Source organism: Elgaria multicarinata, chromosome 11 (assembly GCF_023053635.1).
Source record: "Elgaria multicarinata webbii isolate HBS135686 ecotype San Diego chromosome 11, rElgMul1.1.pri, whole genome shotgun sequence".
NCBI classification, from domain to species: Eukaryota; Metazoa; Chordata; class Lepidosauria; order Squamata; family Anguidae; genus Elgaria; species Elgaria multicarinata.
In genome coordinates, this window is record NC_086181.1 from 25,292,975 (window position 1) to 25,317,663 (window position 24,689).

General features: G+C 42.4%; 1 protein-coding gene across 1 annotated transcript; it reads right to left on the reverse strand.

Annotated features, from left to right (window-relative positions):
* Positions 1–1,261: 1,261 nt before the first annotated feature.
* LOC134405555 (vomeronasal type-2 receptor 26-like) lies at positions 1,262–11,392 on the reverse strand. Its single transcript, XM_063136799.1, has 6 exons — positions 11,178–11,392; positions 10,648–10,841; positions 7,201–7,379; positions 6,420–6,647; positions 3,966–4,092; positions 1,262–2,160 (listed from the first exon to the last, which is right to left on the reverse strand). Exons 1-6 carry the CDS (start codon positions 11,390–11,392, stop codon positions 1,262–1,264), a joined length of 1,842 nt encoding a protein of 613 aa, XP_062992869.1.
* Positions 11,393–24,689: the final 13,297 nt, after the last annotated feature.

The following is a 24,689-nucleotide window of genomic DNA, read 5'->3' on the forward strand; positions in this document are numbered from 1 at the left end:
ATTGCACCTCCTTTGTACCAGGGTGAGGAAGGTGAGTGGAGGTGGAATGAATCCCCCCATACACACACACAGTCGATCATGGTCTGGATGATATTGGAGGGCATGACTCCTAACATCAGTGTTGTGTCTTCGCTACTGATGTCATCCCATCTTTTGCTGAGTTCTAGCCATTGATGAACTCCACTCCAACACAGATATTGCACTCCCTCACTGAACTCCACTCTACAACTCCAGCCTGCATTTGGGATGGGGATTGGGTTTGCTTCATGCAGACTACTCCACCTTGGAAAAGCTCATACACAGTGAAGCCTCACCAAATGAAGAATCAGCTTGAGCACTCTAGCTACGTCCTTAGCCAGGGATGCTTACCAAATTTGCCCAATAGAGGGAGGTGTAAAATGGGTGTAACATTGAAACCAATTGGTAGGACTGTGCAATGTCTTAGGGCTGAAACCCAGACATGGAGTGGTATTGGATTGTGCCAAGGCACCCCAAAGCAGATCAGAACAGGTTCAAACTGCTTTAGGGTGCTTTAGCCCAATTTGGGGCAGTGGTGAGCTGCTACCCCAACCACCATGGAGCTAACTTGGAGTCCATTGGACTCCCCACTCACCCTCCCAAACTCTCCCTCCCCACTTGTCCCAAGAACTTGATTAGAGCCACCATTTTAAAGAGATTTATTGATTTTAAGAAGTTTGGTTGAAAAAAAAACCGAACTTCTAATCTATACAAATACCTCTACTTTACTTGTTGTACTTAGGGCTCATCTACACCAAGCAGGATATTCCACTATGAAAGTGGTATAAAAGCAGTATATAAAAGACAGGAGCCACACAGCCAGTTTAAAGCAGTACTGAAGTGCACTGACAACTGTTGGGGCCCATTGACACATACCATATACCAATTTCATACTGTTTCCATAGTACAATATCCTTCTTGGTGTAGATGAGCCCTAAGTATAACAAGTAAAGGAGAAGTATTTGTGTCTTGCTTGTGGGCTGCTGGTCAACAGCTGCTTGGCCACTGTGTGAACAGGATGCCAGAGTAGATGGACCCTTAGTCTGATCCAGCGGGACTCCTCTTATGTTCTTCTACATGTGATTTCCCTCAATAAATATGAAATTGGTTTGATTTTTGAAATGAAGATTTCAAAAGAGGCAGGTTAGTTGAGTTTTCAGTAAGATATATATAAGTTACAGGTTGAGAAGAAATGTTGCAAAAATATGTCTAGAATAAAATGCATAACAAAAAACATAGTCAATTAAATTCTTCTAATTAGTTGGTTCCTGTTGTTCAGCTTTGGTCTCAAAACAAGAATGAAACATTTGGGAGAAAAGATGCAACCGAGGAGTCCAGAGCTGGAGGCTAAGATAGAGAAGATCTCCACAGCAACTATGTATTTTCCCTTGGAGCTCAGATAACCTGGAACAAAGGATAACCAAACACCACAAAATACTATCATGCTGAATGTGATATATTTGGCTTCATTGAAACTATCCGGCAGCTTCCTGGCAAGGAAAGCTACCATGAAACACAGAATTGAAAGGAAGCCCATATAGCCCAGGGCAGAGTAAAACATAGTCACAGATCCTTCATTACACTCCAATACTATTTCTCCAGTCACTGAGTGCATGTCAACATCTGGGTATGGGGGAGATGTTGACAACCATACAATACAAATGCCTACTTGGAGAAGGGAACAGAAAAGAACAATGGAATTGGCCAGTGTTTTCCCCAACCATTTCCTCATCTTGGATCCTGGTTTGGTGGCCATGAAAGCCAGAACCACTGTAATGGTTTTTGCCAGCACACAAGAAACAGCCACTGAGAAAATTATGCCAAAAGCAGTCTGTCGGAGTAGACATGTCACTTTGTGAGGACGGCCAATAAACAGCAACGTGCAAAGGAAACAGAGCAGGAGGGAGATGAGGAGAATATAGGTAAGATCCCGGTTGTTGGCTTTAACAATGGGAGTGTTGTGGTGCTTCATAAATGTTCCCAACACCAATAAAGTGGTGATACAAAAGAAAAGAGTGACACTGGCTAAACCCATCCCCAAATGTTCTTGATATGACAAGAAGCTTATGTCCTTGGGAATACAGAAATCCCGAGTGTTGCTTGGATAGTCTTCATCTGAGCATTTCTTGCAATCATCCACATCTGAAAAAGAATGCATGTGGTTTCATATCTGAACATGCATAAACACAACATGCTGTAACTGTTCCTTTCAGAAATAAAGTTTTGAAGAAATTCTCCTGGGTGCATTGCCTTAGTTGTGAGATGGCGGAGGAGTGCGTTTGAAATGTCATTCCTTTCATTGTACAATCATCCCTCTGGTGGACCACAATCTCCCTAGCTGCCCACACTTCAAGTCACTCACAGCAGAAGGGATCATGACTTCACTTCCCATGGGGTATTTGCAGATCGGGAAGCATGAACTGCCAGGGAGGCTGGAGAGTGCTGGAGCAACATGTAACAGAAAGAAAACACACACACAACACTCTGGGCCACCTTGCAAACTCAAATAGGTAAGCTTAAAAACACCACCAAAAGACATTCTAAAGTGTCCTGAGAATGGAGGCATGAAAACAGAAAAATTAATCCTTGAAGGGGAATACAACTGGGAGATTTCTCAACAGCACTATTTGAAAGAGTAAAGCAAGACCCCATCTATACAACAACGGGATTGCTCCTCATTAAATAAAAACCCAAATTTTCCTTGATTCAAATCTAAAGAGCATCACACTGCAACATTAACAGTAATTTGTTTCCTGATTTTTTTTATAGTGCTGTTATAAATGCACACATGTGCATATACAATCCTATGATACTAGGGAGGATAGACAATTTAAGCTATAAATTTTATATGCGGAGCTCCACAGATTCATATAACAGACAATCCAGGAGCAGGGAAGGGAAGGAATGAGGCAGCAGAGGAGGATGCCCATCCCCCCTCTTTGTTTTAATAAGCTGTCTCAGTGGAGCTCTGAATAATCAGAGAATTCAAACTAAATATGGCATGAAGGAACGAGGCAGCTGATAGGTGAGAAATTGGGAAATCATGTTGTCCCAATGGCAAAGCTCCACCCACATGTCAAAATGTGAATTAACTCCCCCAAAGACACATAACCATAACACGGTGGAAACTTGGACGTGATCCAAAAGTCGTGGTAAATAGCAAATGTGAAAATGCACATTATCACATTTAAAACCCAGAGCTACGGCGAATGGACAGCTGTGTCTTGTGTCCTGAAATGCGAATATGTGAATTTAGGTCAGGGTAAACAAGCCATATAGACAAGCCCCAAGTTTGAGAATCCCATTGCACAGGAGTTAACCCTCATTTTTGAGAAGTATCTTCGTATTTAGATACCTGCTTAACTGTCCTTCATTGTGGCCACTCAACAAGCATTTTAAGTTTAATTGACTGAATGTTTTAAGAATAACAGGGGACAAATTATCCTCTCTCTCCCCCCCCCCTCACACCAGCAACTTCCTCTCAGTCCTTATTGGGAAATTGGGAAATCGGCCAATCATGTTGTCCTACCCTCAAAGCTCCACCCACATGTCAAAATGTGAATTAACTCCCCCAAACACACATAACCATAATGCGGTGCAAACTTGAACGTGATCCAAAAGTCACGGTAAATAGCAAATGCGAAAATGCACATTATCACATTTAAAACCCGGAGCTACGGCGAATGGACAGCTGTGCCTTGTGTCCTGAAACACAAATATGTGCATTTAGGACAGGGTAAACAAGCCATAGAGACAAGCCCCAAGTTTAGAATAACAGAGGACAAATTATACTCTCTCTCCCTCCCCCCCCACCACACACAAACACAAACACAAAAACCAGCAACTTCCTCTCAGTCATTATTTACATATTCTGTATCCATGTTCCTCTGGATTACAAGCATTCAGATTTTAAAAAAAACAAAACATCTTAACAGTGTATTTCTTACCCTCTTGGTCTGAAAACTTCCCATCTGGACATGGGATGCAATCATAGCAGCAAAATGGCTCTCCCTCTTTCAATTTTTTGCTAGATCCAGGATGACAACTCTCACTACATACAGAAAAAGGTTGTGCCTGATCCATAAATGAAAAAGGAGAATTACAATCTTCAAAAGAATGATCTTGGAATCCTGGGCCAAGGATTCTTGGAATCCAGGGCCTTTCCACATTTCCCCCCTATAATGTGTGAACAGGCACAGTAGAGAGCACTTGATATGGAACAGGCTATTGCTAATTTTCTTTCTTATAGAGAGCCATTGGGGCCCGTGTTAACAGTTAGACAGATGAATCACATAACACTGTTATAACTAGACCTCATACTGTCTGAGATTTAACAATGATAAATTTGACAGCAACTTCAGAATATGGTGTTCTTTCTATTTTTCTTTAGAAAACTATTGTATGTGGGATTTGATTATTCAAAATACAGCCACAGTGTATTCCTCTCTTACTTGGCATGGAATGATAGGTCTGAGGACTAAGTAGGGAAATAATAAACTGGAGTGCTTTGAAAAAGCTCATTTACTCCAATGCAAAAACGTATTTTGTTGCTTTAGTGTTTTCCCAGCCACATTGCATTCCTGGATACCAATGCCACAGATGAAGGAGGGATTTCATGGCTTGAGCCAGTAGACACCATGTTCTGGAGTTGCTGTCCAATGATTTGAGGTCACTCACTTAAGTTAACCAAGGTTGAAAGGTTAATTGTATTGACCCTATTTACTATGAATGACCTCATTTGTCACAGTTAAATCTCAGACAGCATTAGAACAATTCTTGTGAACTTCATAACTACACTTTGATTTACACTAGCACTATTCATCTTGTATGCAACTATATTATAATTTGTGCAGTCTTTTGTTCTGGCTTGAGATTTCTGTTGTGGGTTTCCCTCCCCTTGTCTTATGTAGGGCTCATCTACACCATGTAGTATATTGCACTATGGAAGTGGCATGAAAGTGTTATATAAAAGGCAGGAGCCACACCAAGCAGGATATAGCACAATGAAAGCGGTATATGGTATGTATCAATGGGCCGTAACAGTTGTCTGTGCACTTCAATACTGCTATAAGGTAGTAGTGCGGCTCCTGCCTTTTATACCACTTGCATACAACCTTCATAGTGCAATATCCTGGTTGGTACAGATGAGGCCTTAGTTTCAGCTTCCTCCCATAGGGCCTTTTCTGTTCAGGAATTGGAGGCATCCTGGGATACTATAGAGCAATAGAGAGATGTGTAACAGGAAAAAAAATACAGACAGTATCCTCGGCCACCTTATAATGATCAGGTAAGGTAAAAAACAACAACCCACCAACACACATTCAGAATGAATTATAAACTGCCCTGAGAATGAGGCAGGAAAATGAAAGCCTCTTCCAGTTGAAAGACAGCTTCTCAGGGAATTTAAGGACAGGCTTTGGCACAGTGACAGGCTTTGGCCCCCTCCAGCCCAGCCCCCAACCCCACATCTGCTACAGGAGTGGTGTTGCCAGTACTTGCATTAGAGAAAAGATGTGGCCACAATCGCTCCTCAGAAATGTAACATCTGAAAGACCTTAGGGAAGGTGCTGAACCCGGAAGAATAACTAGAGCTGATCCAAAATTTCTCAGAATACATGTTTCTCAGAAAAGTTCTGAGATATTTCTTTTCTTAAACTCTCGAAATAAAAGGACATTTTGCAGAATTTTCTCCAAAAATTTATATAGTAATAATAATAATAATAATAATAATAATAATAATGGCTGCATTGCCTTCCCCATCCCCTGCCATGCCCTGGAATGATGCTAGATATATGGGGTATTGTGGAAGATGCAAAATGGGGACCAGGCTGCCAACACAGTTGATGCTGTTGCCACTTCCTGTGGCAGTGCAACAACAACAACAACAACAACAACACCCCACATAATAACCGTAGCAACAACCCCCAAAGCCCTGAGGTTGTTCTACCACCCTTCCTGACGCCTAGCTATGAGAAATTGTGGGAGAATTTCTCCTCCCCCTGGAGAAATTTGGTGAAATTATCCCCCAATTTCTCTGCCTACAAATAGGGTGGAGAATTTTGAGAGGGCACTTGTGCACCGCTCTACTCCTGCTTCAATTTTATGCTTGGAAACCGGCGTAATGGCAGTTAAATCTACCATTGTCAATAGAACAGTTAATTATTGGCTCAAGATTTTTTTTTACTCTGCATCAACCATACTACCTAAACTGTGTCTTTTAGAGAAAATGAAAATACATTATCTATTCACCTTACTCCAATCAAACTCATTTTACATAGTTGCATATGGAGTCAGAGGTAATCTAAAACTAAGTGTTTTCAGAAATTGTTGTAAATTCCTGAAGAGAGCTTTGTCTGTTAGACAGTATAAATAGTGTAAAAAAGAAAGAAAGAACATCTTACTTGGTTAAACCAATGGTGCCATGTTATGGAATCTTCATTGATGCTGAATATTTGGCTTGGACCGCTCTGCGGAGACACACGTCCAACTTGTATGCAATTAAAGGAGTTGTTTGAGGAAACAATCCAGTTGATTACATCAAATCCAGCAACTAACTCCCCATTCTGGTCAAAGGAAACCTCATCTCCTGCATTGTTGTTAAATGACACACCTTTCAGAAAGTGATGGAGCTAGATTGAAAAGGCAAAGGCAAAGGTTTCAAAAATACTGCAGTTAGATGTTCAGAAGAAGAGGAGGAGGAGGCAGGAGGAAAGGTATGTTAGGCAAAGTTTTTTTGAGTGGGAGAAAATTGTCTCACTCATATGACTTAAATATAACAGGACTATTTCCAGATTAATCAGGAAAAGTTCAATAATGTTGACAGTTCATATTGAAAGTTCAAAGAAAACATAGAGGAAAGCAAGAAGGCTGCCTGAAATGTTGCTTTATTCTTTCATGTTTTGCTGGTTTCGACATGTGCAAAGAAAGGAAGATATGAACATATGAGCAGGAAAAAACATTGGGTGGCCAATTTCCTGCACAGATCATAACTTCTCCTAATGCCTAACATGTGATTCATTGCCCCATGAAAATATTTAGCCATTTATTGATTTACGTATTTATTTATTCATTACATTTATATACTGCCCCATAGCCAAAGCTCTGGGTGGTTTACAAAACTTTTATTACTATTACCTCTAACCACAATTGTTTATTCTGAAGCTTCGATCTCCCTCCATGTACCATCGCTGTGTTTTTGAGTCTAGATGAGAATAAGGCATTTAGAGCATAGGCCAAGGCATAGACGGCATTGTAGATGCTGTAGCTGTGTCCCGTCATGCTCATTTCAAAAAATGGTGCTGGGAGATTTTCCAACTTCTCCTCTCCAGTGCAAATATCCCCGTTCTCCACATTGCCCAGAACTGTATTTGGGAACACACAGCCAAATGTTTGTTTCCAGAAGTCCTTGATAAAACCATCTCCTTTTGTTCTGAAAGGGTTTCTGTTCTCAAGAAAAGACTTGAATCCTGGCGGGTCATTGGAGTGAAGTGTGAAAGCAAGAGCACCATGTAATATTTCTGCATCCCAATCCCTTTGATACAAAAATGAAACAAGCTCCATCTGGGCTGTTATTATGAACACTTTGCCTTTTGGTTTATTTACCACTTCCTCTAGTCCTAAAAGATATGGAAACCATCTCAGAAACACAATGGAATAAGAGTCTCCATACACTACCACTGCATTTGCATTGCTACCCATGACTTGATCATATATTTTTATACCCTGCTGTAGCATCTCCTGAAATTTATCATCAAAACTGTATTTGGGGATTCTTTCTATGAAGGCAAAACAGACACCATTCTGGGAAAATTCTGAAAACACACTTTGCACAAATCTTTCTCCATTGTCATCATTCATAGTAAGGACCCCAATCCAAATCCACCTGAAATGCAGAAGTAAAGAGAGAATCCCTTTGTATTGCAGGGCTTCCTGGGGAACCATCTGATAGAATGGAAGTCCTGGAGTTTTATTGTTCATTATTGGAGAGGTGCCATATATGAGCTAAAAAGAGATGGATGAGGAAAGACATAATGAAGTTTCATGTGTTCATAGCAATTCTTACAGAAATCATGTACAATAAGGGAATGTTATTATTCCCATGCTACAGTTCCAGAGAACTGTGCCCACTAAGAGTGTACCCAAATGGGTTGATGTCTTTGGGAAGAACTTCAAGGGAAGGGGGGAGATACATTGCAATTGTAATCTGCTCTGTCTCCCATGTCTTTCCACCCACTGCTTTTGCCATGTGTGAACAGTGTGTGTCCCCACATTATATTGCTCTAATGTTTTCTCCCTCCCTCCCACATTCACATACAAAGAAGCAAAATCCTTCTCTAGTCATATGTTGAAAAGAACTTCCTATGAGTGATCTATAATTCTTTCTATGAAAGTACCAGTTGTACTTTCACAGGTTGAAAGTACCAGTTGTATTTATTGTATATTGCATTTTGCATTTATTCATTCATTTATATTTTTTTATTCAATAAGCAAAAAACAACAAGAAACCTTTAAGTTTGACATGTTGTGTTGAGCACAAGTTCACACAAGCCCTAAAATGCAACGAAATTACTACTGTTTTGAGCCAAGCTTTTGACAGATGCAATCTGCATAAGGTGTGGTATCTTATACAGTGCTTAGCTGCTGCTTCACCAATGCCTTGAAGCTGGATGGCTGTCAGTAATGGGCGAAAATCCCAGATTTTTCTGTTGCTGGAATAGACACTCTGGGCTCATCTACACCAAGTAGGATATTCCACTATGAAAACTGAATGAACGTAGGGCCTTGCTAGACGAGGTCTTAGCGCGCTGTGAGGCCCGGTTTCCCTGCTGTGCATCCAGATGACACACAGGGGAATTCGGGGTCAGGCCGTGCTGAAACCTCATTTGACGCGCCATAAGCGAAGTCGCTTATGGTGCTGCTTTTCCGTGGAACGTCTAGCAGGGTCCGTGGCTTTTTGCGGCTACTCGCTTACTCACGAGTAGCCGGGAAAAGCCACGGACTGAGCACAGCGCTCATACGAGCGCTGTGCCCATTGGGCCAGGGGGATCCGGGGGGGGAGATGGGGGGGAAGGCCGGACTGGCAGGAGAGGGGGATGGTGGAGGGTGGCACATATCGGGGATGGGGAGGGATGGTGGAGGGTGGCACATATCGGGGGCGGGGAGGGATGACAGAGGGTGGCACATATCGGGGGCGGGGAGGGATGGCGGAGGGTGGCACATATCGGGGCGGGGAGGCATGGCGGAGGGTGGCACATATCGGGGACGGGGAGGGATGGCAGGGAAAGAGTGGGCAGGGAGCATGGGGCTTAATTTAAAAAAGGGTGGGGGGCTTAATTAAAAAAAACCCACTTACCTTCTCTGGAGTCTTTGGGGCGCACGTGGCCCCTTTAACAAAAACAAAAAACAAAATGGCCGATGCTGCAGGGCTTCCGGAGTCCTTGCGCGTCGTGCGTGTAGGAGGCGGGGCAGCGCGCGCTAAAGTTAGCGCGCTGTCACCCCGCCTCCCTACCGGCTTATCCGGCATGGTCTAGCAAGGCCTGTAGTATATAAAAGGCAGGATCCTAACCACTGCTTTATATCGCTTCTCGGCCTTTTGGCTAAGATCAAGTGTGTATAGTGGTATTGAAGTGCACTGCAGGATCTACACTACTGCTTTATAGTGGTACTGAAGTGCACTGACAACTGTTGGGGCCCATGACACAGCTACACCAATGTCACACTATGAAAGTGGTATGAAAGTGGTATATGGTATGTGTCATGGGCCCCAACAGTTGTCAGTGCACTTCAGTACCACTATAAAGCAGTGGTGAGTCTCCTGCATTTTATATACCACTTTCATACTGCTTTCACAGTGGAATATCTTGCTTGGTGTAGATGAGCCAATAGTTAAAATATGCACTGTGCAAAGAAGTACTTCCTTTTATCTCTCATACATTTCCCACAAATGATCTTCATTGGATGATTCCAGGTTCTGGTATTATTAGAGAGGGAGAAAAGTGTATCACTTCCGTTCATAATTTCATTGCATAGAGAAAATGATTTGTATTTTCTCTAAGCTAAACTATTGTCTGAGGCATTGTAACCTTTCATTATAGGAGTTGGTGTAGCTCCTTGCTCATTTTAGTTGCCCTTCCTTTACATCTTTTCAATATCTGCAATATCCTTTTTTTAATTATTTTTTACTGTAGATGTGGTAACCAGAACTGTATGCAGCAGTATTCCAAGTGTGGTCACCCAATAGATTTGCACAAGGGCAGTCTGATACTGGCAGTTTTATTTCTGAGTCATTTCCTAATTGTGCCTAACTTGGTATTTGCCCTTTTCACAGCAGCCACACACTCAGTGTGTGGTGGACACTCATCAATCTGTCCACCAAAAACCCTGTCACAAACTTCATCTCCCAAAACAGAGATTGAGAAATTTAGCACATTGGATTTTGGGAACAGTCCAAAAATTCCCATACTGTGCATATACGTGTGTGTGCACATGCCCACGCGCACAACACAAAAACACACACACACAAGAGTCCTACCTGAGGAATCTTATAGATATCCAAGATAGTTGCCATGTGAAGAGAGACTTGGGAGTCCAGTCCCCCGATTACAGCTATGAGGCTATGTTGGATGTTACATATGTAGTTGGGGATCAATCTCTCTAGTGCTGATATAAGTAGCATTGTGGCATGATAGGTCTTCCTTGCATTGTCATAGCTGTCATAGATGTGGAAGCCCAAGGTGAGATTGGGAAAGATCTGTGGGTTCTCATTGATTTCCTTCACTGCAAAATCCAAGGCCAGGATGAGCAGGTAAGCCTTAGACACAACACTAGAAAGACAAATGTGTCTTGTATCAGTAGTATATTTCATACTTGTTAGAATTATTGCCACCATGTTCCATGTCACTTTCATAATTCTATAGTATGTATATATTATAATCTTTAACTCTTTTGTAGAATAAAACAAGCTTAAAGTAAATGTATCCCACATGGCCCTTTTTCTCTCTCGCTTGCAGTGAAGAGATTCTTCTATTTTTCAGCATTCCCTTAATTGTACTAATGAGCTACTTTTTTTTTTTAAGTGGCTCTAGGACTGCAGCTCTAGGACTGGCCATTCTCATGACAGAAATGCATGGAAATAAAAACAAACAAAAAGTAGTCCTTACATAAAGTCTTCTAGCAAGGCTGGAGGGGGGTCTTCAGTGAAGTCGGTTGGACTGGAGATGAAGCCACCATGAGAAACAATGCCGCCAATGATGAGGTCTCCTGGTTGATGATAGGTGTGCGGTGGATGGTGTGGATTATAGACTCTACAATCCACAGTGTGAGCTGTGCTTAACTGAGAAGGAAACAGTACCACCAGCAAAATCTCTGAAACCATTACCCTCAGTGAAGTGACAATTATTAAGTCTAATCAAAGATCTCGTTGGTTTCCTGTACTACTCTGTCACTGGAGTCACCATTCTTAAAAAACCCTTGATTTCAGTAGTATTGTCTCCTGAAACGTGGAATATCCAAGATGGGAGCATTAGATCTATGCCTGTTACAAGTTGCTCTCCCAAGCTGTAAATAGAACTACACACACACACTCCTCCAGTCTCCACTATTAGTTTTTCTAATGGTCACTGAAATTCCGCTGGGGTTTTGAGAAGCAGCAGAATTAATTGCTATCTAATTATTGAAGTTGGGGATTCCCAATGGAATTGTTAAAGAAAACTTGTTTACCACATTTTAAGAAATGATTTTTTTCTTCCACTCACTTAGATACGAAGATCAAGTACGCCTTGGAATGATCCACAGCAAGAAAGGGGGACCAGAAATAACAGGTGTAAACAGCCCAGACAGCTTCAGCTATGGGGCAGTATATTATTATTATTATTATTATTATTATTATTATTATTATTATTATTAATAATAATAATAATAATAATAATAATAATAATAATAAATTACATGTGTACCCACCAACAAAAAGTTGGGGGAGTGAGTTTTGGGGCTCATCTACACCATTCTACTATGAAAGTGGTATATAAAAGGCAGAAGCCACACTAAGCAGCATATAGCAGTATGAAAGCAGTGTATAGTATGTCTCAATGGGCCCCAACAGTTGTCAGTGCACTTCAATACCGCTATAAAGCAGTAGTGTGGCTCCTGCCTTTTAAATACCGTTTTCATACTGCTTTCATAGTGGAATATCCTGCTTGGTGTAGATGAACCCTTTGTTTCCACTTCATTACATGACCAGGGTACATTTTGTGTCACCTGAGGTGACAAAGGGGAGATGGTAGTGTTACGTGTTTCCCTTCCCCTCTACAGGTTTCTTTAATCTCTCAGCCTGCAGTGGCTGGAGGTGTGGGTTTTCTATATGAAGCTTTAAACCTGCATCTTAACTGAGGCTTCTGCTTCCGGATTCTTTGCGGGATTCACATCAGTTCATTTACACATCCCCCGCCCCCTTTTCCAGGTTTGTGTGTGTGGTGGTAGAGCATATATTTCACAATTTGCAAATATTTTCAGTGGAGCCTGCTCGATCTAGCACTCACATTTAGAGCTATGAATGTGCACATGCAAACTTTTTGTGGGACAGAAAAAATAATAATGTGGGACAGAAGCAGGGTCGGGGAAATGACGGTAAAGAAACGTGATTCCCCACCCACCCCGTCTGATGACACTCCTAGTCTTACTTATTGTACTCATTTATGGCTTATGCTCCATGTACCAACACTCTCCTTTGTTTTTTCATCCTCAATCCCTTTTCACTACAGCAGAGATGCACAATCTTTTCTGCCACACCCAGTGTTGGCAGGGACTCTGGGAACTGCATGCATATAGATTAGGGCTGTGCACGGACCCCCGTTTTGTTTCGGAGCCCATTTCGGATCTTCTGAAACAGGCCCGTTTAATTTTGGGTTGTTTAGGGACACACACACACCCGTTTCATTTTGGATCCAAATTTGAAGAAAAATTCAGACCTCCGAAATGCTATTTAGACGCCATTTTTTCTATTGACATGCATTGTCTGAAAGAAACGCCTGTAACTACTTCATATTTAATGATAGAATAATGATATTTGGTGAGCTTACAGATACCCTGGAGATGCTTATGTGTGTCCAGTTTTAGATATATCTTTCCATCGGTTTTCTAAAAATGTGAGTTCCAGTCATTTCAAAGTGCTATAACTTCCTCATTTTTCCAGAAACACACATGTGACTTTGCATCGTCATAGAACCTAAGCAGGGCTTGATGCATGGCCATTTTGAAGCACATCCACACATCCATGATTTTTAGTGATTTTAAGGGTTTTATTTATTTATTTATTTATTTATTGCTTTTCTATACTACCCAATAGCTGAAGCTCTCTGGGCGGTTTACAAAATTAAAACAATTCAAGTATAAAACAACAGTGTAAAACCTAATACAATATAAAAGCACAAAGCAAGATAAAAACAGCAGGAAAGCAAAAGTACAAATTTAAAATACAAATTTAAAACAGCAAATTAAAATTAATTTATAGGATGTTAAAATAATGGGAGACTAAAAAGGTCTTCACCTGGCATCTAAAATAATATTTAGACAAGTTCAGAAAGCTCTGTTTGTATTGGCAGCCATGATCGACAAGTTCTTACCTAAATTGGCAGGAGAAAGTACAGGCTGTCCTTAGTATTGTCTGCGTTCCTTTGCATCTCCGAGGTATGTGTAAGCTCACAAAATGTCATTGTTCTATCATTAAAAATAATAAAAAAGTTATAGGCTACTCTTAATTAAGGTTGCCATAGCAACAGTTCCACAATTAGGGAGTGCAACCACCTCCACATGGACATTTCAGTAAGCGTGGAAGGTAAAAGTTATAGGCATTTCTTTAGGCCAATGTAATCTTATGGCAAAACAAAACACAATGGCATCCGAAGCTCTGAACACTTCCAAAATGTTTCGGATCAATCCAAACCATTTCAGATTGTTTTGGACCTCAGCTGAACCATTTTGGATCCATTTCGGAATATTCCGAAACACCCCTATTCATTTCAGATTTGGGGTTTGGATCCGAAACGCTGCACAGCCCTAAGCATGAACACACTGTTTGAGGGAAATATAAACAGGCACACAGAGAGACACATTGGCATGGGGATAGTCTTTAACCTCTCCTCCATCCCAGTGAGTGGGCACATGATTACCAGGGTGGAGAATGTAACCTCACACCCTTCATTCCAGAAATTCTGTGCAAGGTCACTGGGATGGTTGGGGGAGGGCTGCGTTGCGAACATTTGTAGAAGTGGGATGCCAATAGCGATACAGAAATTGTGGCTTCAGGTTTACTAAGGGGAGAAGATGGGGAGAAGAACAAACTAAACATCCACATGAATAAAGGCACAATCAAATGAGTTGTAACCTCATGAGCTGGAACCCAAAGAAGGAAGCCAGATGAGCTTGGAGGTTTCCATGTATCTAATGCAGTGCTGAGCTGCTTATAACAGCAGGCCAGGGGGAGGGCCGGGTGGGGGGGAGTGGACAGACAGACACAGACACACGTATCCTGGAAGATATTCTTGACGGTGGGAATGTATGCACCCTTGGGGTTGGGACACACAGACACCCTGGGGATGGGAAGACATAGGGTTTTGCTAGACCTACCTGTTAATAGGATGGGGAGTAGGGGTGAGCCCACGCTGCAGCTATCACAGGCCATCACCCCAGTCTACACGGGACACACGACAGGGTAAGAGAAAGCCCTGTCGTGTCGGCCATTTTGTAAAAAACTTAAAGGGGCCATTTTCTCAGTATTTTAATACCTAATTTAACTTAAATTTAAATTTTGCTGTTTTAATTCCATATTTTAACATATATCAATTTCTGCTGTGTAGTTTTATCCTGGTTGTGCTTTTTATATTGTATTTTATATTTGTGTTTTTAGACTGTTGGTTGTTCTATTATGCTTTTTATGGTTTTAGTTTTTGTGAACCGCCCAGAGAGCTTAGGCTATTGGGCGGTATAAAAATTTAATAAAATAAATAAATAAATAAATAAATGACAAGGTAGGTCTTTTTTTTTAAAAAAGGTTCCCTGCTCCCCCTGCCCCCAATTTCCCCACCACAATGTCTGATGCCCCCCCGCCCGCCCACAATGTCTGATCCCACCCCAGCCCCTTCTCGCTCACCCGCCCACCCCTGCTAGCCATGTCTGATGCCCCCTCCGCCCCCCCGGCTGCGATCTCTGATCCCCCCGGCTGCCATCTCCCCACCCTGGGTCCACTCTTCCCCCCTGGCCCCATCTCCCCCCACAACCCCCCCAGCCCGATGGGCACAGCAGTCCTATGGAGTGCTGTGCCCAGTGCGCTGCTTCTCCCAGCTACTTGCAAGTAAGCCGCGTAGCCAGGCAAAGCCACGGAAATGGCTAGACCTTCCGCAGCCCCAGGCTGAGCCTGGGGCTGCAGAAATACCAGGCCATAACTGATGCAGGTTATCCCGGGTCAAGGGAGGGTTTAGCCTGGGCTGACCCCGGGATCTTCTGTACATCATCTGGATGCACTATCTGGAAGGCTACATGAGAAGGAGAAGGCCTCCTACTGTGCCTAGTATTTATTTATTTATTACATTTCTATACCACCCATTAGCCAAGGCTCTCTGGACAGTGCAAAAGTAATACCACAAAATACAACAAGTGTCAGATAAATGTAAAAAGCTAAAGTTAAAAAGGCAATATAAAACCAGCTAAATAAAATCCAAGGAAGGCCTGTGTGAAAAGTTTTCAGGAGGCGTTTACATTTTCTGCCTCCCAATCTGCATGAGGGACGGTTTTCCAGAGGTTGGGTGTTTCTACAGAGAAGGCCTGCCACCGAGGTTCTCTGTGTGACATTCTGTTGATTTCAGAATGGCCAGCAGGACCTCCTCTGAGGATCATAGCTGTTGTATGGGTGTATATAAGCGAAGGCAGTGTACTAGGTATGTTGTTTAGGTCTTTGTAGAATAACAACATAACATTGTTAGAAAATCACACTCTATTCTAGAGCTAAGCAGAATTAGCAGCGGCTCTCAGTATAGGACACAGCAAAGACTCAAAGGAGGCAAAGGATTCTTTGCTTGGTTAAAACAAAGCCTTTTTACTGGCAGTTGAATAATTTAGTTACAGCAGCATTAGGGTGACCATATTTTGGAAACCAAAAAGGAGGACAAAATGGCCGCCCTCAGGAGGCGTGGCCACCCCAACATGCCCACCCCCAAGGCGGAGCCAACTCAACATGTCCGGCCCCCAAGGGGGTGTGGCCTCGGTCACATTTATTTATTTATTACATTTTTATATGCATTATTATTATCATGTGCATTAATTAGTTCAATGCTCTCCCACAGACACCCACCCACCTGCCATTCCTCTCCTTTTAAAAATTAATTAGATTAGTGCAATGCTCTCCCAGACACCCACCCACCTGCCCTTCCCCTCCTTTTAAAAATTAATTAGATTAGTGCAATGCTCTCCCACAGACCCGCACCCACCTGCCCTTCCCCTCCTTTTAAAAATTAATTAGATTAGTGCAATGCTCTCCCACAGACCCACACCCACCTGCCCTTCCCCTCCTTTAAAAAATTAATTAGATTAGTGCAATGTTCTCCCACAGACCCACACCCACCTGCCCTTCCTCTCCTTAAAAAAATTAATTAGATTAGTGCAATGCTCTCCCCCGACCCACACCCACCTGCCCTTCCCCTCCTTAAAAAAATTAATTAGATTAGTGCAATGCTCTCCCCCAGACCCACACCCACCTGCCCTTCCCCTCCTTTTATAAAATTAATTAGATTAGTGCAATGCTCTCCCACAGACCCACACCCACCTGCCCTTCCCCTCCTTTAAAAAATTAATTAGATTAGTGCAATGTTCTCCCACAGACCCACACCCACCTGCCCTTCCTCTCCTTTAAAAAAATAATTAGATTAGTGCAGTGCTCTCCCACAGACCCACACCCACACCCACCTGCCCTTCCTCTCCTTTAAAAAAATAATTAGATTAGTGCAGTGCTCTCCCACAGACCCACACCCACCTGCCCTTCCCCTCCTTTTAAAAATTAATTAGATTAGTGCAATGTTCTCCCACAGACCCACACCCACCTGCCCTTTCCCTCCTTTAAAAAATTAATTAGTTTAGTGCAATGTTCTCCCACAGACCCACACCCACCTGCCCTTCCTCTCCTTTAAAAAATAATTAGATTAGTGCAATGCTCTCCCACAGACCCAGACCCACACCCACCTGCCCTTCCTCTCCTTTAAAAAATTAATTAGATTAGTGCAATGCTCTCCCACCGACCCACACCCACCTGCCCTTCCTCTCCTTTAAAAAAATTAATTAGATTAGTGCAATGCTCTCCCCCGACCCACACCCACCTGCCCTTCCCCTCCTTAAAAAAATTAATTAGATTAGTGCAATGCTCTCCCCCAGACCCACACCCACCTGCCCTTCCCCTCCTTTTATAAAATTAATTAGATTAGTGCAATGCTCTCCCACAGACCCACACCCACCTGCCCTTCCCCTCCTTTAAAAAATTAATTAGATTAGTGCAATGTTCTCCCACAGACCCACACCCACCTGCCCTTCCTCTCCTTTAAAAAAATAATTAGATTAGTGCAGTGCTCTCCCACAGACCCACACCCACACCCACCTGCCCTTCCTCTCCTTTAAAAAAATAATTAGATTAGTGCAGTGCTCTCCCACAGACCCACACCCACCTGCCCTTCCCCTCCTTTTAAAAATTAATTAGATTAGTGCAATGTTCTCCCACAGACCCACACCCACCTGCCCTTTCCCTCCTTTAAAAAATTAATTAGTTTAGTGCAATGTTCTCCCACAGACCCACACCCACCTGCCCTTCCTCTCCTTTAAAAAATAATTAGATTAGTGCAATGCTCTCCCACAGACCCAGACCCACACCCACCTGCCCTTCCTCTCTTTTAAAAAATTAATTAGATTAGTGCAATGCTCTCCCACCGACCCACACCCACCTGCCCTTCCTCTCCTTTAAAAAAATAATTAGATTAGTGCAATGCTCTCCCACAGACCCACACCCACCTGCCCTTCCTCTCCTTTAAAAAAATAATTAGATTAGTGCAATGCTCTCCCACAGACCCACACCCACCTGCCCTTCCTCTCCTTTAAAAAAATAATTAGATTAGTGCAATGTTCTCCCACAGACCCACACCCACCTGCCCTTCCTCTCCTTTAAAAAAATAATTAGATTAGTGCAGTGCTCTCCCACAGACCCACACCCACCTGCCCTTCCACTCCTTTTAAAAATTAATTAGATTAGTGCAATGCTCTCCCACAGACCCACACCCACACCCACACCCACCTGCCCTTCCTCTCCTTTAAAAAAATAATTAGATTAGTGCAGTGCTCTCCCACAGACCCACACCCACCTGCCCTTCCTCTCCTTTAAAAAAATAATTAGATTAGTGCAATGTTCTCCCACAGACCCACACCCATCTGCCCTTTCCCTCCTTTAAAAAATTAATTAGTTTAGTGCAATGTTCTCCCATAGACCCACACCCACCTGCCCTTCCTCTCCTTTAAAAATTAATTAGTTTAGTGCAATGCTCTCCCCCAGACCCACACCCACCTGCCCTTCCTCTCCTTTAAAAAATTAATTAGATTAGTGCAATGCTCTCCCACAGACCCACACCCACCTGCCCTTCCTCTCCTTTTAAAATCCTCTCCCAAACACCCACTCACCTGCCCTTCCCCGGCGTCTCCATGGAGGAGACGCTTCAATCGACTGAAGGCCCCAGCGCCGCGTGTTTCCCAAACGCGGATACACCCGGCTTTAAGACCCGCCCACCTCGGGTCTCTCCGATGACGTCATCGGAGAGACCCGAGGTGGGCGGGTCTTAAAGCCGCGTGTTTCCGCATTTGGGAAAAACGTGGCGCTGGGGGCCTTCTATCGATTGGAGTGTCCCCTCCATGGAGACGCCGGCGTCTCTATGGAGGGGACGCTCCAATCAATAGAAGGCCCCAGCGCCGCGTGTTTCCCAAACGCGGAAACACGCGGTTTTAAGACCCGCCCCCCTGTTCCATCCGGGTCTCTCCGATGACGTCGACGTCATCGGAGAGACCCGGATGGAACAGAGGGGCGGGTCTTAAAGCCGCGTGTTTCCGCGTTTGGGAAACACGCGGCGCTGGGGCCTTCTATCGATTGGAGCGTCCCCTCCATGGAGGAGACGCTCCAATCGATAGAATGCCCCAGCGCCGCGTGTTTCCCAAACGCGGAAACACCCGGCTTTAAGACCCGCCCACCTCGGGTCTCTCCGATGACGTCATCGGAGAGACCCGAGGTGGGCGGGTCTTAAAGCCGGGTGTTTCCGCGTTTGGGAAACACGCGGCGCTGGGGCCTTCTATCGATTGGAGCGTCTCCTCCAATCGATAGAAGGCCCCAGCGCCGCGTGTTTCCCAAACGCGGAAACACGCAGCTTTAAGACCCGCCCACCTCGGGTCTCTCCAGGTGGGCGGGTCTTAAAGCCGGGTGTTTCCGCGTTTGGGAAACATGCGGCACTGGGGCCTTCTATCGATTGGAGTGTCTCCTCCATGGAGACGCCGGCGTCTCTATGGAGGGGACGCTCCAATCGATAGAAGGCCCCAGCGCCGCGTGTTAAGGCTCCCCCGGCTTCTGTTGGGGCCTCTCCTTGGTCGCCATGGTGACGACGACCAAGGAGAGGCCCCGATAGAAACTGGGGGAGCCTTTTTTCCCGGGCAAAAGGGGGGGGAGGTCATTTCCGGCCGGACGGTGTTCCCCCCCCCAATTTCCTGTCATGTCCGGCCAAATCCGGATGATTGGTCACCGTAAGCAGCATACACATACATACAGATGATCATTACACAGAAGCATACAGATGAAGAGGGAAGAGTGATAAAGATGGAGAAACACAGACACTTATATAGAGGAAAAACTGTACAGTCAGGGAACCACTAATTGATTAATTGAAAAACATTTCCAGCCAATAATTCAATAATTGTCCAGCTGAGACCTTGACATTCAGAGAATACATTTTCTGCTGACTTCTTCTTTTTCTTCAGGTCTCCGGGCACTTGAAAAACAGTGGTAAAAGTAAAACTAGATCCAAAACGGCTCCAACTTTGGGCGCGAAAATTACATAAACATGCCTTCAGGAATGTGATTGGGTAATTAAGAACTGCAGGAAACCCATTTAATACATTGAAATCAGCCACATCATAACAAATAGAACGACTTATTTCAGAGAAGTTCAAAATAAAAACTGGAGAACAGACAACAATAAAATGTCACAAACTGAACGTCATGTGGCGAAATACTACCAAACGCACACTTAAAAACGGTAAGTCACGTTCTAACTTGACTAGTGTAGATCCCCTCCTAGCCTATGTCACTTTTTTTTAATGTCCAAACGTCATTCCCTTCACTTTTAAAAAAGTATTTGCTAAATAAAGACAAACTACACATTAAAAGCAATACAAACACAAACAAAATATATTAATTCTGTACAAATATTCTCTATAAAAATATCAGACATACATGTTTAAAATTTGGAAATCTATATAAAATCAAATCCAACCAAACTATTACAGCAGAAACATACAGAGCAGGGTTGGGTGGGATTGAATGTTCATGTGATGATAAAAGTTACTATCAGAACAAGTGGCCAAGTGCTATGTTTTTATAGTACTTCCCCTCCCTTTTGTTTTAAATATGAAGGTAGAACAGCCAGCTGCTTCCCACGCCCCTATAGCATTACTTTGTATAGTTCCTGATGTCTTTCTAGCCTCCTTTTTCAAAACATGCAGCAGTTGAGCTTCCATTGCAGCTGATCAGTAGTTTAGTTTTGTTTAAAGGGATGGCAATTGTGTTTATACAAAGTATAAATGCACAAGAGGAATATAGTGTCACCACGATGGAATCATATTTATATGACATAAGGTGTAAATCTAGCCTTACTGTTCACAGCTTGTGTCAAATAATTACAAATGTGGAATATAAAGCAGGAAATAACACTTTGAAAGGGGTATATGGAATGTGTCCTGACCCCAAAAATTATCAGTGCCCTTCAAGACCACTATAAAGCTGTAGATTCTTACCTAGTTGGTTCTTACCTGGTTAAACCAGTTGTGCCAGGTTATGGCTTCCTCATTGATTATAAACACTTGATCTGGATGAGCCTGGGGATCTACACTCCCAATTTTTTACTCTAGATACATTTGAGGAAGTAATCCAGTTGATAATATCAAATCCAACTGTTGATTTTCCATTCTGGTCAAAATAAACCTTGTCCCTAGCACTGTTGTTAAATGAGACACTTCTCAGAAAGTGACGGAGCTGGATTTAAGAACAAAACAGAGAAGCCAAGTACTTAGAAAAGTCTGTAGTTAGAGTGCTCAGAAGCAAAATTGTAATGGAAGCAACAGAATAAAGCTATGGCTAGTTTGGGGATGAAAAAATATTGATGGAAGAAGAAGTGCTCACTCTTTTTGACCCAGAGATAGCAGGAAGGATCTCTCTATGAATCAGATAATAATAACAACACTATGTTAGCTTCATCCCACATACCTGCTTCCCTTGGATTATCCCCATAGCGCTAAGCTTTCGTGGTTGTGGTTGTTTTTGCTACCAGGTGACAGAGATCCTTTGCATACCAGGAAGTGAGTTGAAGGGGGGAAATGTAAAAAATCATTTAAAATCAATGGATGACCCAATTCAATTCAAATTTGGTATGCTTAAATGTCTCCCTAACATCTATTACTGTGCCAATTTTGGTGTCTTTATCTTTAAAGCTTACACAGATGAAAGCATTTCTTTAAAATTCTGCTCCTGCGCCCCAGCGGTGGTTCGGAAAATATGCTCAAAATGTAGGGGCTAAATATGGTGAATCGTTTTGCTTTATTGCACAATTAAGGCAGGATGCATGGGAGTACTTCACAATCAAAGCAGATTATAAGGTGGAAAACTTCTGAGTCCTTTGCATGCAATTCACCGTGATTGCACAGTATGATGCTGGTGTGATAAAGTTCTGTGTTAGATCCAAGTATAAGCACAGTGCTTAAACCTATTTAGTTGCCAATTAAAATCAATGGGGTTGTTAGTCATAGTTAACTTGCTCTGTTGATTTCAATACGTTTACCCTAAGCACGACTAAATCTGTAACCAACCCAGTATATACTGTGCTTATGGTTAAATACTAAAACAAAAAGAGAAGGCTGACTGAAATATGAATTATTCATTCATTTCAATGTGGTACATAGAGGAAGGAAGATGAAAATGTGAGAACAGGAAGAATTTTGCAGAGACATTAAAAATGCTGTATTGACACATGAGGTTGTTTGGCCCATTACCCATTGGTTGGTTCTGTAGTTTCAGTCTCTCTCTGACTGCCTTTGTTCTGAATTTGAGTCTAGTTAAAGACATGGCATGGGCCAGTGCATAGGCAGCATTCTGCTCTCAGCATATTGATGAAATCCTGATAATTCATTGGAATGAATTGTGAAGGCTATAGAACCATGGAACATTTCCATAGGCCATGTTTTTTGATAGACAAATGAAGTTAGCTCCACCTGGTCTGTGGTTATCCACACTTTGCCTTTTGGCGTATTCTTCACAGTTAAAAGTGGAAGCCATCTAAAATATGCCATGGAATAAGATTCTCCATAGGCCACTAATACATTGGCTTTGCCACCCATCACTTTATTGTGTATGTTTGTCCCCTGTTTTATTAATTTCACCAATTCTGTGACAAAAGTGAGTTTAGGGATTCTTTCTATGAAAGCAAAACAAACACTGCTCTGAGAAAACTGAGGAAATGCAGTTTGCACAAATCTTTCTCCGTTGTCATTATCTGTAACAATGACCCCAATCCATGTCCACCTGAAATGGAGAAGCAAAGAGAGAATCTCTGTGTACTGAAGGGTTTTCTGAGGGGCCATCTGGTAAAAGGAAACTCCTGGGGTTTTGTCATTCATCACTGGATCAGAGCCATATATGAGCTAAAGGTTGATGTGAAGAGGAGATAGAAAAGAAATAATTCACAATTTATTTATTTTATTATTTTAAAAACACATCCACCTTAGAAACACAAAATACAAGAGAAAGAGGCAGCGGGGAAAAGAACATACAAAACACTTTAAAAACATACAAAATTAAGAAAGACTTCTGATTTTCTCCGCAGCAAAAACATGTAACCCTATCTTCTCATATTCTATAACTGAAACCACATAACATGTAACTATATAATTGCAACCACATAACATGTAACCATATCTAAGATAGAAGAGAAATAATTATAACAACAACAGGATCAGCAGCAGCAACCTTTCATGTTTTCAAAGCAGCTCATGTGCATCATATGCATAAAAATAAAAACCTCTCAGGAGATTGCACTTTATTATTCCTATGCTATGAGTGGGAGGCTGAGAGAATATTGACTTGCCTGCCACCATCTGTTTCCTTTAACTGTGCATGGAAACCTCTACTTGGGACTACATGGCTCACAATTCATATTCACTTACCTCTACACTGCATCTGCAATGAAACACAAGGCTTTTTTTTTTAGAATGAGATAAGTATGAGCATATTTATTTATTTATTTATTACATGTATATACCACCCCATAGCTGAAGCTCTCTGGGTGGTTTGTGTATGACCAGGAAAATCTTTCAAACGTGACCCAATGAATTGGGCTCAATCCAGGGTTCATTTTATGTTTTCTGATTATGTTTGGGAATGCCATTTTGAGCAAGGTACATAAGAAGTGTAGAGGCCACCCAATGGCTTAGGTGTTCCTGAATGACAAATTCTCCATTTCAAACTGGCTGTTGTCTGATTAAAGAATTGAGAGTTTTGGTCAACTCTTTCAAGGATACACCTTAGAAAACTGCAATATTGTCAGTTGCCCTGAATACTTCAGCAATACCATATTTTTTCCACACCTATGTAGCCAGATAGGTTACAGAAGGTGATGCTGCAAAATGTTTGCTTTGTATTATGGAATATATATGGCATAGGGTACTAAAATGTTCAGTTTTGTTCCCTTGTGCTGTTTAGCATGTATATGAAAGTTCTGGGAGATCTGATGACATGCTATCATGACACCTGGGTATAGTTCACCAAACCCAGCAGAAGTGGATTTTGAGTGATAAATGGGTGAGCCATATTTATTTATTTATTTAAGTTTACAACATTTCTTGGCCACCTTTCAGGACAGAAGTCCTCATAAGTTGGCTAACGAAAACAAACACATAAAAAGACTTAAAATATTAAAAGCAATAAAACCTAATCAAAAGAAATAGCAATTAAAGACAGTAAAACCAATAATAAAACCAGCAAGTATCTGATTTACACAAAATCTGTTTACCCTACCCACTTGTCCCCAGAATTTGATTAGAGCCACCATTTTAAAGTGATTTATTGGTTTTAAGAGGTTCAGTTGAAAAGAAACTAAGGGCTCATCTACACCAAGCAGGATATTCCACAATGAAACTGGTATGAAAACAGTATATAAAAGGCAGGAGCCACATGAGCAGTTTAAAGGGGTTCTGAAGTGCACTGACAACTGTTCAGGCCCATTGACACATACCATACTGTTTTCATAGTACAATATCCTACTTGGTGTAGATGAGCCCTAAGTATAACAAGTAAAGGAGGGGTATTTGTATCCTGCTTGTGGGCTCCTGGTCCACAGCTG

Coding starts and splice junctions, on each gene's coding strand:
- LOC134405555 (XM_063136799.1), bottom strand. CDS start 11,392: ATGGTTTCAGAGATTTTGCTGGTGGTACTGTTTCCTTCTCAGTTAAGC. Junction 6,648..7,200: donor GACTCAAAAACACAGCGATG/GTACATGGAGGG, acceptor TTTTCAATCTAG/CTCCATCACTTTCTGAAAGG. Junction 2,161..3,965: donor GAAGTTTTCAGACCAAGAGG/GTAAGAAATACA, acceptor ATTCTTTTTCAG/ATGTGGATGATTGCAAGAAA.